Genomic DNA, 14733 nt, shown 5'->3' with positions numbered 1-14733 from the left:
GGTAATGTACCTGTGAAGGGTGCTGTACGTCAGGGCTGGGGCACTGTGTCAGCAGATCCTCTGTGATTAAGGGGACTGGGTGTCACTGGGTGAGTCTGTCTTAGGGGACATATGTCCCCTTTCCCACCTTTTCTTTCTATCTCCCTTCCACCTTCCCTGGTGTGCTTGTTCTTTCTTCCCCCCTTCACTTTCCTTGCCTCTTTCCTCCTCTCTGAGCGTCAGTGTCTGCCTCTATCCAGCTCCCCAATCTTTCATTCAAACAACAATGAACACTATGGATAGTGAACAGGTCCTTTCCTTTGACATATATGACAGCAGAATAAACCAAGAGCTGGTTCAGAAGCTCAAAAGAAGCAACAAATCTATGCAGAGAAATTGCCCCTTAATCTCAAGAGAGGTGGGAGAAAGGCATGGATAAAAAGACCCACCTTGATAAGAAAGATACGCACTAAGGAGAGAAATGAGCCAATTCACTTAATGCTATGCACTGGAGAGGGCCGCTGAGCTTCACTCGATGGCGCTAAGCTATATCTTTGTTGAACCCATGGCTTCTTGGGATGAGGATGAGCCCAACACATGAGGAGGACCATGGAATACCTTTAAATTCCCAGGACGACTTGGCTACCTGGGTGAACCTCTTCATGGAGTAGACTGCAAAATGGGCTGGAGATCCCAGCAAAAATTATGACTGACCTGGACTCAGTCTCTCTGAACCGAAGGTAAATGACCCAAGTCATCTGTTCTTAAGTGACAGGGCTTTGACCCCTCAAATGGGCCCCTTTCTCCTGAAGTTCTCAATTTCTGGCAGGCACTGCAGAGCCTTTTCCTATTCATGTGTATCGCTCCCTTATCAAATTCTGCTGATGTAAGCTGTTTGGAGATAATGTCTTTAATCATAATACACTGGAGAAAGAAATTATTTATAAGGACAATAGATCACACAGTCTTTTTTGTTAATCCATTGGAGACAGACGATGAAGATGATGCTTCTGTGGAAACATTTACTGACATCTATTATGAGCCAGCTTTTCTACATGGTGTCCTTTCATGTTATTTCATTTCATCTTCATATAATTATGTATAGAACAACTTTATGTTGCAGATGAGAAAACAAAGCTTTTAGCCAAGTGACTTGCCCGAATGGTGAGTTGACTCTAAAATAAGTCAGCCTCCCTCCCTCTCTCCCTCCCTACCTTCTTTCCCTCTTTCCATTAAAACACATTTCACTGAATAGTGGAATTCCCCTCAAGAGACTTCAGAGGGTTCTGAAGGATGCTCGTGCTCCCAAACCATAGCGGAGAGCAAGTCTTACAAAACGTGCCAGGGCATGGTTGAAACTTGAAGACTTTAGGGATCTCAATTGTTGTTGACACCAGTTTCCAATTTGTCTTAGGAAAAAACAGTCACACAACTACTTGGTGCTTTGGTTTCCCTACGCTGAGGAATGGGGAAGGTATTATCTACCCACTTGAACTCCTAAGAATGCCATGACATATATGAAAGCTGTTTGGAAACCAACAAGCCACACAATCAGGTGATCTAAAATTCAGATCACTTTGAAGTCTGTATTTTTAATTTGGAGTCACCAACTGCATTACAAGTTATAGACCTAACATGCCTGGTCATTCTCTGCAGAAGAAAAAGCAGAGGACAGGGTAAGCAGCAGCCTTACCAGCAGTAGTCCAGCAGATGTGGAGGCAGGACGGGGATGTACACGTGCTGCCAGAACATGGGGTAGAGCATCGCAGCAGACCCGTGGATGCAGGCAGTCAACTGCAAAGGAAACAAATTAGAGATTCAGAGCTGAACAATTAAAGACAGGAGACACTGTCATTTGAATTCAGCAATTAAATTAAATATATACTTACCAACATATTTAAAGTTATGTTAACTCAATACCTCTAATTCAAATTAAATAAGAGCTTTCTTTTTACAAAAAAATGTATTTTCTTCACAATTTTCATGAAGTTAATACACAATGACGGTAGAAAATTTAGAAAATGGAGAAAGGGATAAAAGAAAAGTCCTCACCATTTGAAAATAATTTAACATTTTGGGATATTACATATATATGGACTTTTCTAAGAAAAATCAGGACTACTGTAAATACAGTGTTGATTTGCCCTAAGTTAACATTATTTGCTGGCATTTTCCCATATCTTTAGAAAAAATCTTTTAATGCCACTCAGTGAATTTCCCATACTATATTTAACCACTCGTCCATCATTAATTTATATAATCAGATCAGGTCAATAATTTTTATAGATGGTTCCTAGATGTAGAATTTAAAGACAAAGGTTATAAATATTTTAAGGCACTTAATAAACATAATAAGTGTATTAATATAATAAACAGATGAAGGATTGAGGCTCTTTACACTCCCCTAGCCACGTACTGGGAGGCTGGCCTCCCTTTACCTCACTGTACCGATCTTCATTTTATTTTTATTTCTCTGATCATGACTGAAGCTGAATATCTTATTATATGTTCTAAACTACATTTCTTAAGTAAATAGTCTGCACATATTCTTAGTCCACTTTTTCTAATGAGAATTAGTATTTTTTAAATGATTTAAAAGCAAATACCGGATATGCAAAGGATAGTAATCCTTTGTGATGTTTTTGAAAATAATTTATCCTTATTTAATTTTCTTTGAATTTCTGGGTAAAGAGAAAGCTTAAATAATTACATGGGCAAATATTTTCCTTCATGATGGTTTCCACTGCTTTTATACTAAGAAAGTCCTCCAAATTTTTCCTCAGCATTTAACTCCTTAATCCATCTGGAATTAATTTAGGTTTAAGGACTGAGGTGAGAATTTATTTTTTCCACATAGTTAATCAATTGCTCCAGCACTGTTTACTGACTAATCCTTCTACTCCCTCTTCTTTTGACTTGTCCCTATTTCATATTTTTTTCTTTTTCTTAAGAGCTAGCCCCATCATACAATCAGTATTTCATATAACAGAATAATTAGGAAACAAAGATACAATGGAATAAAATTGCTACAAAATTCAATATAGTGAGAGAAGGAAAAAAACCCAACATCTTTGGAGATAGGGCTGTGAAGTGACAAAAGCCAACAACACATGTTTCTTTCTGTCTTTTTTCTTTAATGTTTCTTTGGTTTCTGGGAAGCCTGTTCCCATGAGGACTTTGCTTCTTTTGGAAGCTGTTAACCGGCCTTTGCTGACAGAAGGACATTTACGTGGCAAAAGAGTGACGTGCCAAGGCCCAGTTAAAAGAATCCCAGAGGTTAGTGTAACATGAACAGCTTTAAATTGGATATTCTGCTGATGGTTCACAGTTGTGAGAGCTGTGTATTAAATCCAGGGCCACTACTTTTTTCCCCTCCATTTCCCTCCAGACCCTGTTCTTTAAATCAGGTACATGCCATGAACAGGAGCTCATTCAACAAGCTCTCAAGAGTAGCTCCCAGTGACTCTGCTAAGGTTTAATCCATCTTTTCTCAATCCACTTTGGTAGGTTTCCACATAAAGGAGGCTCTCTGTCATATTATACATGACTAATCTCTTTGGGCTTAGAAAAGATAAAAAATCTTTACCGGTGTTGAGTGAGTGGAAAATGAACCAACTGTACTCCAACTCCACCCTGAAGTCAGACTGGAGGGTTACACTGGCCTTCGGTCCCAGCTCTTCCTCCCCATTCTTTAACCAACTGCCAAAGTACTGTTACTAAAGTGCAGGTCCAGTCATGTAACATCCCACTCAGAAATGTGCTTAGAGGCACACCTGGAAAACGCATGTGCTCATGTCTTCACCAGCTCCCTGTCTACCTGTGGAGAAGCATCTCCAGCCACAGTCTCTATTACCGTCTCCAAGTTTATCCTTGGAATAAATCATTTGCAGATTTAGGAATAGTTATGTACTCCTTTTCCTCCCTTCTGTCTTCCCACTGGCCCAGATCTGCGCCCCTAGCAAACTCCTCCTCCCTTGGGTCTCTCTGTACTACCTTCCTCTACAAAGCCTTGCATGGCTCCACTGGGCATGTGCCCACGTGTCCCCATTATTAATGGGACTATGACTATTTGTCCTCTCACTGTAAAGTACAGTAAGACCCTGTGTCTCTTTTGCTCATGGCATTATACACACACACACACACACACACACACACACACGTATATGTATATGTGCTAGATAATGCAACGTTTCTTGAATAAAAAACAATTCCCACTTCGAGTATATTCATGATATAGTTAGTGGCTTGGCTTTTCATAGTATTGGACCAATATTTTTATGAGTCTCACAGAGCAGGGTATATGATTCAAATCCCAAAACAATAATTTTTGGAAAATTAAGTCAATGGATCCATCCAACCATTTATTCAATAACACACCTACTCTGTAACTCTACAACACCCAAATAAATAAATAAAAGCACCTAACAATCTATACGGTGCCGTACAAATGTAAGGTATCATCATTGTATGTATTCACTGGTAATTTTCTTTGAAAAAGTCATTCAACAGAATGTTCCTGGTTGAGACAGAGCCTGAATACTTGCCTCTTTTTAGCTTAAATTGGTTTGAGTCAAAATCCTATTTCAAGCGACACAGTGGCAGAGATCTTATCTTCAGACAATGTTCTTTTCATGTCTCCTTAGCCTCAAAAAAACCTAGCAGCTAAATGACAAGGTTTTAAAATTACTTATCCCTCATAAAAACCAAACTTTTAAGATGTCTGATCATCATTTTCATTGGGAGGTTTTCTGAGGGCCAAATCTCTGCAATTGGAGTAAAATGCTTTTACCTATTTGATTAAGAAAACAAACAGAAAAAAAAAAAAAAAAAAAAAGGAGTGCTTTGGCTCTTTTCAAAAATACTAAATGGCACAAACAACGTGCATCATTTCTTACAAATAGTGACTAAGTGGACCACAGAAAACTGTTATGACATATCTATGCTTAATCAGAAATAACATACATCCCATAAATTATCATTAGCCACTTACTTAAAAAAACAAAACTTTAAAACTAAACTCCATTAAAAAAAAGAAGGGTCCTAAAGGCCTATGCTCACTTCCTTACAGAATACAAAATTTAAAAGTAATGAAAGTATACAATTTGGATTGTAGTCAACAAAGGGGTATTGTGAATATTTAATTGAAGTGCAAGTTGAGGAAAATGATCTATCAAAATCTCACTCAGTGGGAGAATGGAAAGATAGTATGTGTAAAATTTGCCCAAAGTCATTAGTCACAATGAATATTCATCAGAAGCCAATTATCAATCCCATTTAACGACACCCCAAAAGATTTTGCCCTGAAGCAGCTGAATAGTCTAAGACTCCAGACAAAACTAGACACATTACACAGCCAACAGCCAGTCTAGCCAGGACAGAAATTGTAAAGTAAACCACTGGTGGGTTTTTGGACGCACTTTTAGCAAATTCTGTCCTCAATTAAAGGTGCACAAGGTCAGTCTGATTTCGGAGCTTTCTATATGGCTCCATAGTTTCCTTTGACGCAAAAGGAGAGAAAGGAGAAGGCAGTGGAGGTAGGACATGAATGGAGAGCCATCAATGATGGGGTTTGAAAAATCACAAAGACACATTTTTTTTTTTTTCAATTTGAGGTATTTCTTAGGGATAATGCCCAGATTGTCACAATCTTAGATACCAATTCAGCTGATTCCTAAGAGTAGCTCTGCAATTTAACATGGAATAAAAGTAAAGGGACCCCCTTTAAAAAAAAAAAAGGAATCTCAACAGTAAGTGCCAGGCACCATCCTGGGGGTTTAGGATCTTGCAAAGAGCTGTTTTAGAGGTGGGGTGTGTGTGTGTGTGTGTGTGTTCATATACACTCCACACTACATTTCACAGATAAGGAAACAGTTTCAGAGGTAAGATAACTTGCCCAAGGCCACATAGCTAGTAAGTGACAGAACTGGTACTCATATCCAGGTCTGTCAGACTATAATGGCCACCTCCATGACGCATAAGTTAACTACTGTTTTGAGTGCCTATACTGTGCCAATACAGTATGCTCAGGATTCTGAACTAGGTGACATATTGTCCCTGTTGGCATGGCCAAATTATGTAGAAAATTATATTGAATTTGTCTTGCTGTTAGATGACCAAATATCTAGAGCAAAATACTACTTAATAGAAAATAATCATTTAAAAAACAAACACAGAACTGATGATTTCCTGAGGATTAGTTACATTTAAGTAAGGAGGTGTAGTATCTTTAATTCACAGGAAATTCTAGAGAATGAAGGAACAAGTATTAAAGGGAAAGGTTTACATTTCAATTTGGGCACACCTACTGGAAAGTCTGGCTTTCTGTCATGTTCCCTTTCACATACTTTCATGGAGTTTCCACTAAATCTCTTTTTGATCTGAGCAAGTCACTTCCTCTCCTGGGTCTCAATATGGAAAACAAGAGGCTGGACTACATGATCCCTGTCCCCTCTTCCAGCTTTGACAACTTTGATCTAGAGGAATTTCCATCCTTTGATGTAAAGAATGCTCCTCCTCTGCCCCAGCTCACCTTCCTCAGCCACACTGACTAAGCATAAGTACAACAGACTCTGTCTCAAAGTTGGTCTTGCTTTCTCTTCTCTGCAGTCACAGGGGCACACCTGAAACTCATGTGCTATCTAGGAACCACCATCTTTCAGCCACCGCATCTCCATTACCTGACTGTGGAAGGCACAGCCTTCCTCCATGCTTGTCCCCTGACACTCTGAAGATCTCAGAGGTAGAGAATCTTAGGAGACCAGGGGCATGAGACTAAAGATGTGAGCTCCTCAAGGACAGAGACCACATTTGATTCTCTCCTTATCTCTAACTATGCTTCACACAGAACAGGTGCTGAGTAAATGTTTGGGGAATGTCAGAATGCCTCCAGCTTAACATCATGAGGAATGGTAGACAAGATTATCAGACATTTAACAAATTTCAATTGCTTAATAGATCACAACTAGAAGCTGTAAATTCCGAAGAGGTATGAGATTCCAAGTTCCAAAAGTTGAAAGAGGAAAAAAAAAAATCAGATGGTCACGGTCACTAGTCACATCCAAGAACTCAATGTTAAAAGATTAAACTGACACCTACTTCATCACAGGGTTAGAGGCATTTGAATTTCTTCTCTGAACCCAAACATCAGCAAACTAATAAAGCACAGAATATAGAGAGAGTACCAGATTATGAACCTTAAAGACAGGTCACTTTTCAGTCTACCCATTTCAACCAAAAGTAATCCTATGTATAACAACTGTAGAAAACCCTGTGTCTTAGAGAAGTTGTTAGCTTTCTCAAGTTAAGAATTAGATTCTTCTATTTAATTATAAACCACCCTTGTGGTCATAAGGAAATAAATGGTGCCATGATTCAGACAATATGATTCAAACAGTGCTTTGATTTTTATTTATTCTTACATGTAAAACCCACTATAAGATCAACAAAAAGTTTTAAGTAAAACCTTCAAGCAATCTGAAAGTTAATGTACTCAACCCTTCAAAAAGAGTAAGAGAACAACCTTTAATTATAAATGGTTCAAATTGTGTTTATTATAGTTAGTGAGGGAAGAGTTGGCTTTTTAAGAAACTATCAAAGATGCTTTGGCTGAAAGAGAACTTAGCCTCAGAAATCAAAGGCCTTCAGCTCTTCTAGACAGATGCCAGACATGTGAGTAGAAAGAAGAAGGAAAAGAGCAAAGAATGTCCTGCTCTTCTTAGACGTCGAAATGTAATGCTTCTGTATTTATTTTTTGTGGGGTAGGAAGGGCAATCTTTCTTCAAGTAGTTTTTCTTTCATTTGGGTAGAACTCATCATACTTCTTGCTTCTCCACCATTCTCAGGGAAAAGGGAAGGAAAAAACTCCCACAAAAACCAACACAGCAACATGGAGTCAATCGAACGCCTTCCACTGAGAGAAAGATCACTCGGGCAAGAAGGAAGCTTAGGCAGTCACCTGCCTACTCAATCACGTCTCTTTCCGCCCACCCCTCTGTTTTTTTTTTTTAAAGGTATCTACTAACTAGAGTAATCAGAGTAAGTTATTAATCAGGGCAACAAGTTTCGTGCCAAGATCTGACACTTCAAAACATCAAAGCAACTAAAACTGCCAGAGAAAAGCTTTAGCCACCAAAGCAGAGGCAGACAGTATGGTATTGTAAACTATGGTGTAGATAAGCCTGTAGCACCATACGTGAAGAAACTGCAGACTTTTTTTTTTTTAAGATGAAAAAGAAAAAGGTAAAATTACATTGGGATTAATAACAATTCGTTTAAATACATGGACAGCACTTTCCCATTCTGCACCTATGACATATTCTAACTGATCATGGACACAGTCTGCAGGTCCCTCTGAACATGCAACCATTGTCAGTGGCTCCAAGCTGGCACTCAAGAAGAAATCTATTTTCCACCTCAAGTCTAGCATAAGTGGATATTTATAATTCTTTGAAAATATTTCTAAGGTGATAATTTGTGTTTAGCTAATTTATATACTGCTTTAATAAAGAATTGCATTTTTTAAAAGAAAGAAAGTATAACTGAACATAGAATCATAAATACCTATCGGGCATCCATACGTGAAAAAGAAACTAAGAAACCTTCACATGGTAGGAGTTACTAGATTTGAAGGCATAGGGAAACAAAAATTTCCCCTGCACACTTTTGTCAGACAAATCCAACCTCAGAAAGTGACAGTAAATTCAGAAAGATTGAAGCTATAAACAGACACCACTGTGACTACTTACTCAGCATTTACTATCTGCCAGGCACTGTTCTAAGTGCTTTACATACACTATTTAACTCATTTAATCTTCACAGCAGCCCTATAAGGTAGGTAGCATTATTGTCCCCATTTACAGATGAGAAAACCATGATTCCTAGATGCTAAGGACATCGTGTAAGGTCACAGTAGTGGCAGAAGCAAGCTATAAACCTAGGAAATTTAGCTCCAGAATTCGTGCTCTTAGCCCATAGGAAACTGCCTCTGTGCTATGATCTGTATTAATCCGACAATTACTGAGTATCCACTATGTGTACACGCCATGCCCTCAAGCGATTTAAAATAGAGAGAAAAAGATCAAAATGTAAGCAATCAACGTCAACACAAAAGCATTATGAAAGAGGTGCTATAACAGAGGTTCAAGCGTGCTAGCACATAAAGAAGGAATCATTAATTCTGCCTGGGGCAAGAATCAGGTCTGCTTCCCAGAGAGAGAGCATGAGAGCAGAGCCTGGAAGGATGAAGACAGGAAGCAGTTAGTCTTTGGTCAGCTGGTAATGCTGGGTTAAATGAACACAGCAGCTTCTTAGGCCACTCCAGCTCCACGTAGTGATGACTATGGAGATCTGAACAACAAATGACAATTTAGTCAATGACTATGTGACTAGTGAGAAGTGGGCGGATATGGACAATCTCATACGAGTTGCCATGACTATTCTCTGTTGCTTGGATTCATTCACCATCCACTCTCACTAGTTGTACTAATTAAATCTTCAGAGCTCTTCCAGGATCTCTACAGCCTTCTTTGCTTCTGAAAGTCAAACCAGAGTTTATTGCCCCAACAAGGTAGGATTCAGAGTAGTATGTGCCCAGCAATGGGCTACATGTTTTCATATCTATGACCACTGAATCCTTTCAACAACCCTGAGGGGGGTATTAATACTGCCCTCTTTTTACAGAAGAGGACAGAGAGACTCAGAAAGATAAGCTGCCAGGGGCTAGAGAGGATTAAGTTACACAGGTAGAAACTGAACAAAACCATCCTGGCTTGAAGTCTGGTGTTCTCTCCTCTCCTTCAGCCCTGCTGTCCTTTTTCTTGGGAAAAGATAGCAGAAACAGGGCTGTATGAATCATCTAGCTGGGAGAACACACAAATATCAAGATAGCAGATAAGAAAAAATGTGAATTTTCACAAGGTCTGTACCAACCCCTAACTATATAGTCTAACCTCACATCACACTACATTTGCTCACCAGTTACCACACTTTCAGCTTGCAGAAACCATGGGAAATTTTGAGTTCTTGTTCTCACTGACTCAGCACATAGTAGGTGTTCTAATTTCGTTAACAAAATCCACAGATGTCTGCCAATGTTAGTGCCATTTAGGGCTTTTGCAAGTATATTAAGATGTCAGTGACTTGAATATTACTCATTAGTGTTTTTTAGTAGAGATCTGATTCATAAGAGTCATATAAAAAAGCTATCAGTCCTATAAAGAACATACAATTTATTGCACAAACTGACCACGCTACTAAAATAATAAACAAGATACTCTGCAAATGCTCTCAATGCAATGGCTAAAAAGAAATATCACCTCTCTAGATCTATTTATACACACGTATCTAAAATTACACTGGTGGACTACATTAGCACCCAACATTACTGAGAGCTTAAATAGATTATACTTACCTCCGTCCTGTTCTAGACTAGTCCTGCTCTATACTTAGCTCTGTCCTGTTCAATGTCAAAATCAGAGCTCTCTCAAAGAGAAGTATGGAAATAAATAATTTTTTAGTGCTAATCTATACTCACAAATATCTTCTAAACAAACTTAATCAGCCTCTAATACACAGTCTCAAAATGAAAAGGACTCTAATGATGCAAAATAACTATTGTCTTAGAGAACTGTCTATTCACTGGTTCTGAATCTGCTTCTGTATCAGTCATTTGGGGAACCTTAAAAACATGGACATCCCATGGCCCCATGTTAGACCTTCTGAATCACAATGTCTGGAGGTGGTACTCAAGAATCTGAATTTTTAACAAATTTTCCGAGTGATTTCTAACACAGCTAATCCCTGAGTCAGCATTTAGGAATCGCTAACAGACTGAATCCTCTGTCTAGTCCATAACATGTACTCAATGTGTTGAAGTCAGAGGCAGGAGAGGAAGGCAACAACCAGTAGGGAGACCATGGCTGGTTGAAGTCACAGCAATTTTTAAAGTACTGCAAATTAAACTGTTGTTACTCTATATATAACATAGTTTATATAATCTTCATAACATCAAGGTTCTTCATTCTAGTTATAGCTCAACATGAACAAGAGAAAATGAACTCACACATAATTAAATAAAGAACATAGTTCAAAAAGCAGTTAATTGTATTTACATTTAAAAACCAGAGAAAAACCACACAAATAAAACATACCAACCTTTTCTCCTATTTCCTGCCAATGGAAGTTCCTTTCATTTATTTCTAACAGTTTTTAATATTCTCTGGACCACAATAAAATTTTATGTGATGGAGATTAGAGAGGCTCTGCTATTTGAAAGTTTGGCTGCAGAGTCTATATTTCATGCCACTTCATTACATTTTGTTAAGGATTTCCCTCTTCACCGAAAGGGATTAATTTTCTTCTTACTTCTTTGAATACTCTTCTTAGGTTGTTAGTGTGAACTAGGTTAATCTCTCTCTTTTTTAACATATAAAAGATGAACAAACAAAATGTTCAATTTATTTTATTTTTTAAATGGAACACTAAATTTAGTCTTAGAATTCTCTGTTTGGTAAGTTTCCAGTTACAAGGTCTTGGCTTCCCTTGAGCACAGTTTGAAACAAAATAATGCAGTTTGTTCCTACCGCTGGAACATGCAGAGTGGAGTGTGCAGGCAAAGAGGCCCTGGCTGTGGTCCAGTATTTCAAACCTTCTTAAACTGCCACTCTCATCTAGGATTCAAGGGCTGAAGATAAGCAAACAGGATTAGTTACTTCTAGCCCAGAAGAGCTAGGAAAGCTTTACACACATCATTCAGGTACCCAACCCACTACACAGGCAAGGGTAGTCATAACCAGGTGGAGTTCATCAGGAACGAAGTGAAGGTGAAGCTCAATCTGAAAAACTCCCTAGTCCACAGACTGGCCCTTCTTAGGTCACAAGACCAGGTGGTGCTAAGATAGTGAATGCTGTCAGTTGAAGTGGACGGGACAGGACTGAAGCAACGTTGGGAAGTTATGCATCCCTTCACACCAACACTGAAGTGTCTACTAAGGGCCAGACCTGAGGATGCTGGGGGAGACAGAAATATCACCCACTACTCTCTAGGTCACCAATGTCCAAGGCCTGCCCAAGGCCCACATTCTCTGGGACTAAACAGGAAGAAACCAACAGGGAGAAGGTATTAGGTTTTTTTCCCTTCTCTACCTGACGTACTATCAGAAAAGTAGTAATTCTTTTCATAGTTATGGGTACCACACAAATAATTAGGTGTGAAGGCTCAATTAATTAGGCAGCAGTCTTGCCACTAAACTGTGCTTCCTTCCTAAGAACTTGTTTTAAAAAGCATCCATTGAATAAAACAAATACACATTTCTTTGTGAAGTAAATATGCTCTTGTCATCATTTAACTGGATATTCTTAGTTTTCACAACTTCTTGCAGCATCCCTATGTCACAGAGGGAGTGATTAGGGCCAAGATACACAGGGGCTGAAAGGAACTGCAGCACTTGAAACCTGAAACCACAGTGAGTTGGGGGAGACATGCCCCCGGGACCACCAAGGCTGGGCTCACAGCAGAGGAGCAGCACGGATGGGGCTGGGTGAGTAACAACATGCAGACAGAGTGGGCTGAATCTGAACGGTGCTCATGGATATGGGGCTTTGGCTAATAGGGTGAGTGTGCCAGGTAGAAATTCACATACTGGCCTTCTGTCTCCCTGGTGCCAGGCACATAGAAAATGTTCACTAAATTGGAAGTAAAAAGCTTAGATATGCACTCCAAGGCAATGTCCAGACTGAAATTCTTTCTGTGATTTCAGATCCATGGTTAACAGAATGCTTACCAAGAATGTTTCTCTGGGTACAAATGTCAAAGGGAACTCATAACAAATGGTGAGTTATCAAGGAGGCAGTATGAGGCAGTAAGAAGGGGGTTGGCTTGGAGCCAAGAGAAGGGGATTTTAATCCCATCTCTGCTACTCATCTTAGACAAGGCACTTCAACTTTCCAAGTGCCAATATTCTCATCTGAAAAAAGAGAATAAAACCAACTAATTTCTAGGGTTGTTGCAAGAAAAAAAAAATTAGCACAGTGTCTGGCACATAGTAGGTGGCTCAAAAAGGGTAACTTAAAAGAATTTTTAAACGTTGTCAGGGATAACTGGGGACCTGCCATATAAAATATAGAGTGAATCTAAATACGGGCGTCCTACATGCTTAATCCACGGATGCTGTTGACACACCTTGGGTAGTCTTGGAGCTATTTACAGGCTACATAAGAAGCTTCCCTAAATACTGTACAATCAGGACTGACTTCTTACCCAAACCAGCATTACCAGCTCCACCAGCCACCTGACCCACCAGCTTTGACTCAGAGTATCTTTTTGGCTCTTTATAAGAATTTTCAGATCCCCTCAAGTGTGACAGATATTCTTAACAGTGTGCCTCTGGTTCTTGTGACAGTTCCCATATAAGGACTGTGATGCTCGTTTGAGAGGTGGCACCCAATAAACATAACCTGGCCCCCACAGCAAGCACTTTGAAGGGGCTAAGACTCATCTATACATTAATTCCTGGTTGTTTCTCCCCTTCCTGAAGCCAAAGCCTCCCTTCCCCTGACACTGCATCACAGTGATCCACCTGCATATCCATCTCTTTTATGACTAGGACGTCACCTTGGGCAAGTTAATCGATCTGTCTGAGTGGATGGGCCATTCTGTAAAATGGGGATAATATTGCTCTTCTAGAACTCCTGTTGCAATTAGATGATATTATCTCTATAAAGGTCTTATTTTAGACCTACTTGCTATCCACAAGAGTTACCAAAAAGCAATATGAGTTAAACTCAGATATGAAAATCTGGAAGAAAAATGGGGCCTCTGTGTTAGAAGAAATCTCACTGAAGTATTCACATTAGAGAACAAGATGTAGTTAAGCCTTCCCTATTTATCATTTATAAAACAATCAATATACATTAACTGTGCAAAAGAGAACAAAAAATTAATGTTTTTCTTATACAGAATATCACAACATTATTGACCGAGAAAACCTGAAGTGAATATTACCTGACTCTGAACTAAACATTGCTGGGTTTGCCTCTATTGACGCACAGTTATTTTTACACAAGGCGGAACTCTGGGGTGTTCGACGGCTTTTATCTTTCAGATGCTTGATGGCTCTGAGAAGCATTAAGCCTACATCTTATCAAACAAAACTGAGAAAAATGTGGTTTGTCAAGGTGTGACAGGCCACATCTGGATCTGTCAAGAGAGGGTCATCAGAAACTGCAGGCTAAAGTAGCCTTTGCATTCCCCCTCATCGAAAAGATAATAAAAAGCCACTATTGAGGAAATAAAAGGCAACAATTAGAAAACTTCTTAAATTCTGAAACTGAAGAGGTCCAAAGGCTTGGATAAAACTGATGTCTGCTCAGCTCCTTCTCCCCAGAGAAACTGTACATAACAAACCGATCAGGATGCTGCTGACTCCATGTGAGGCGTAAGGAGACCCCTCCCCTTCCCTGAAGAGATTTCTACCATCAGGTAGTAGAACTCAGAACTCAGTTAAGAAATCAACTTTTTGTTGAAAAGAATTTTTTTTAAGTCAAAGTAATGTGTTTATAGCCTGAAAGACAAAAACAAAAAGTGCTAAAGCCTTATACTACTAACCAACAGCAGTCCATCTCATGATACTCCTTATCCTTAATTCAAAGTAATCACATTCAACACAATATTTATCTCCTTATTTCTAAATATCTATTTCTTGATTAAAAATTTTAAACATTAATACTTAACTTCCCATTATAGATGTTAATAGTTTA

At 39.0% G+C, this 14733-nt stretch overlaps 1 protein-coding gene across 4 annotated transcripts in view; it reads right to left on the bottom strand.

Annotated features, from left to right (window-relative positions):
* DENND1A (DENN domain containing 1A) overlaps window positions 1-14733 on the bottom strand; it is a 517643-nt gene that overhangs the window by 222326 nt on the left and 280584 nt on the right. For all 4 annotated transcript variants that reach the window (XM_057721732.1, XM_057721733.1, XM_057721734.1 and 1 more), the window contains exon 10: window positions 1673-1773. In XM_057721732.1, the coding sequence (XP_057577715.1) occupies window positions 1673-1773 (101 nt within the window). The remainder of the gene's footprint in view (window positions 1-1672; window positions 1774-14733) is intronic.

The sequence above is a fragment of the Hippopotamus amphibius genome, chromosome 2 (genome assembly GCF_030028045.1).
Source record: "Hippopotamus amphibius kiboko isolate mHipAmp2 chromosome 2, mHipAmp2.hap2, whole genome shotgun sequence".
Classification (NCBI taxonomy): domain Eukaryota; kingdom Metazoa; phylum Chordata; class Mammalia; order Artiodactyla; family Hippopotamidae; genus Hippopotamus; species Hippopotamus amphibius.
Note: the sequence above shows the minus strand (reverse complement) of the source record. Positions and strands in the feature narration are given on the sequence as shown.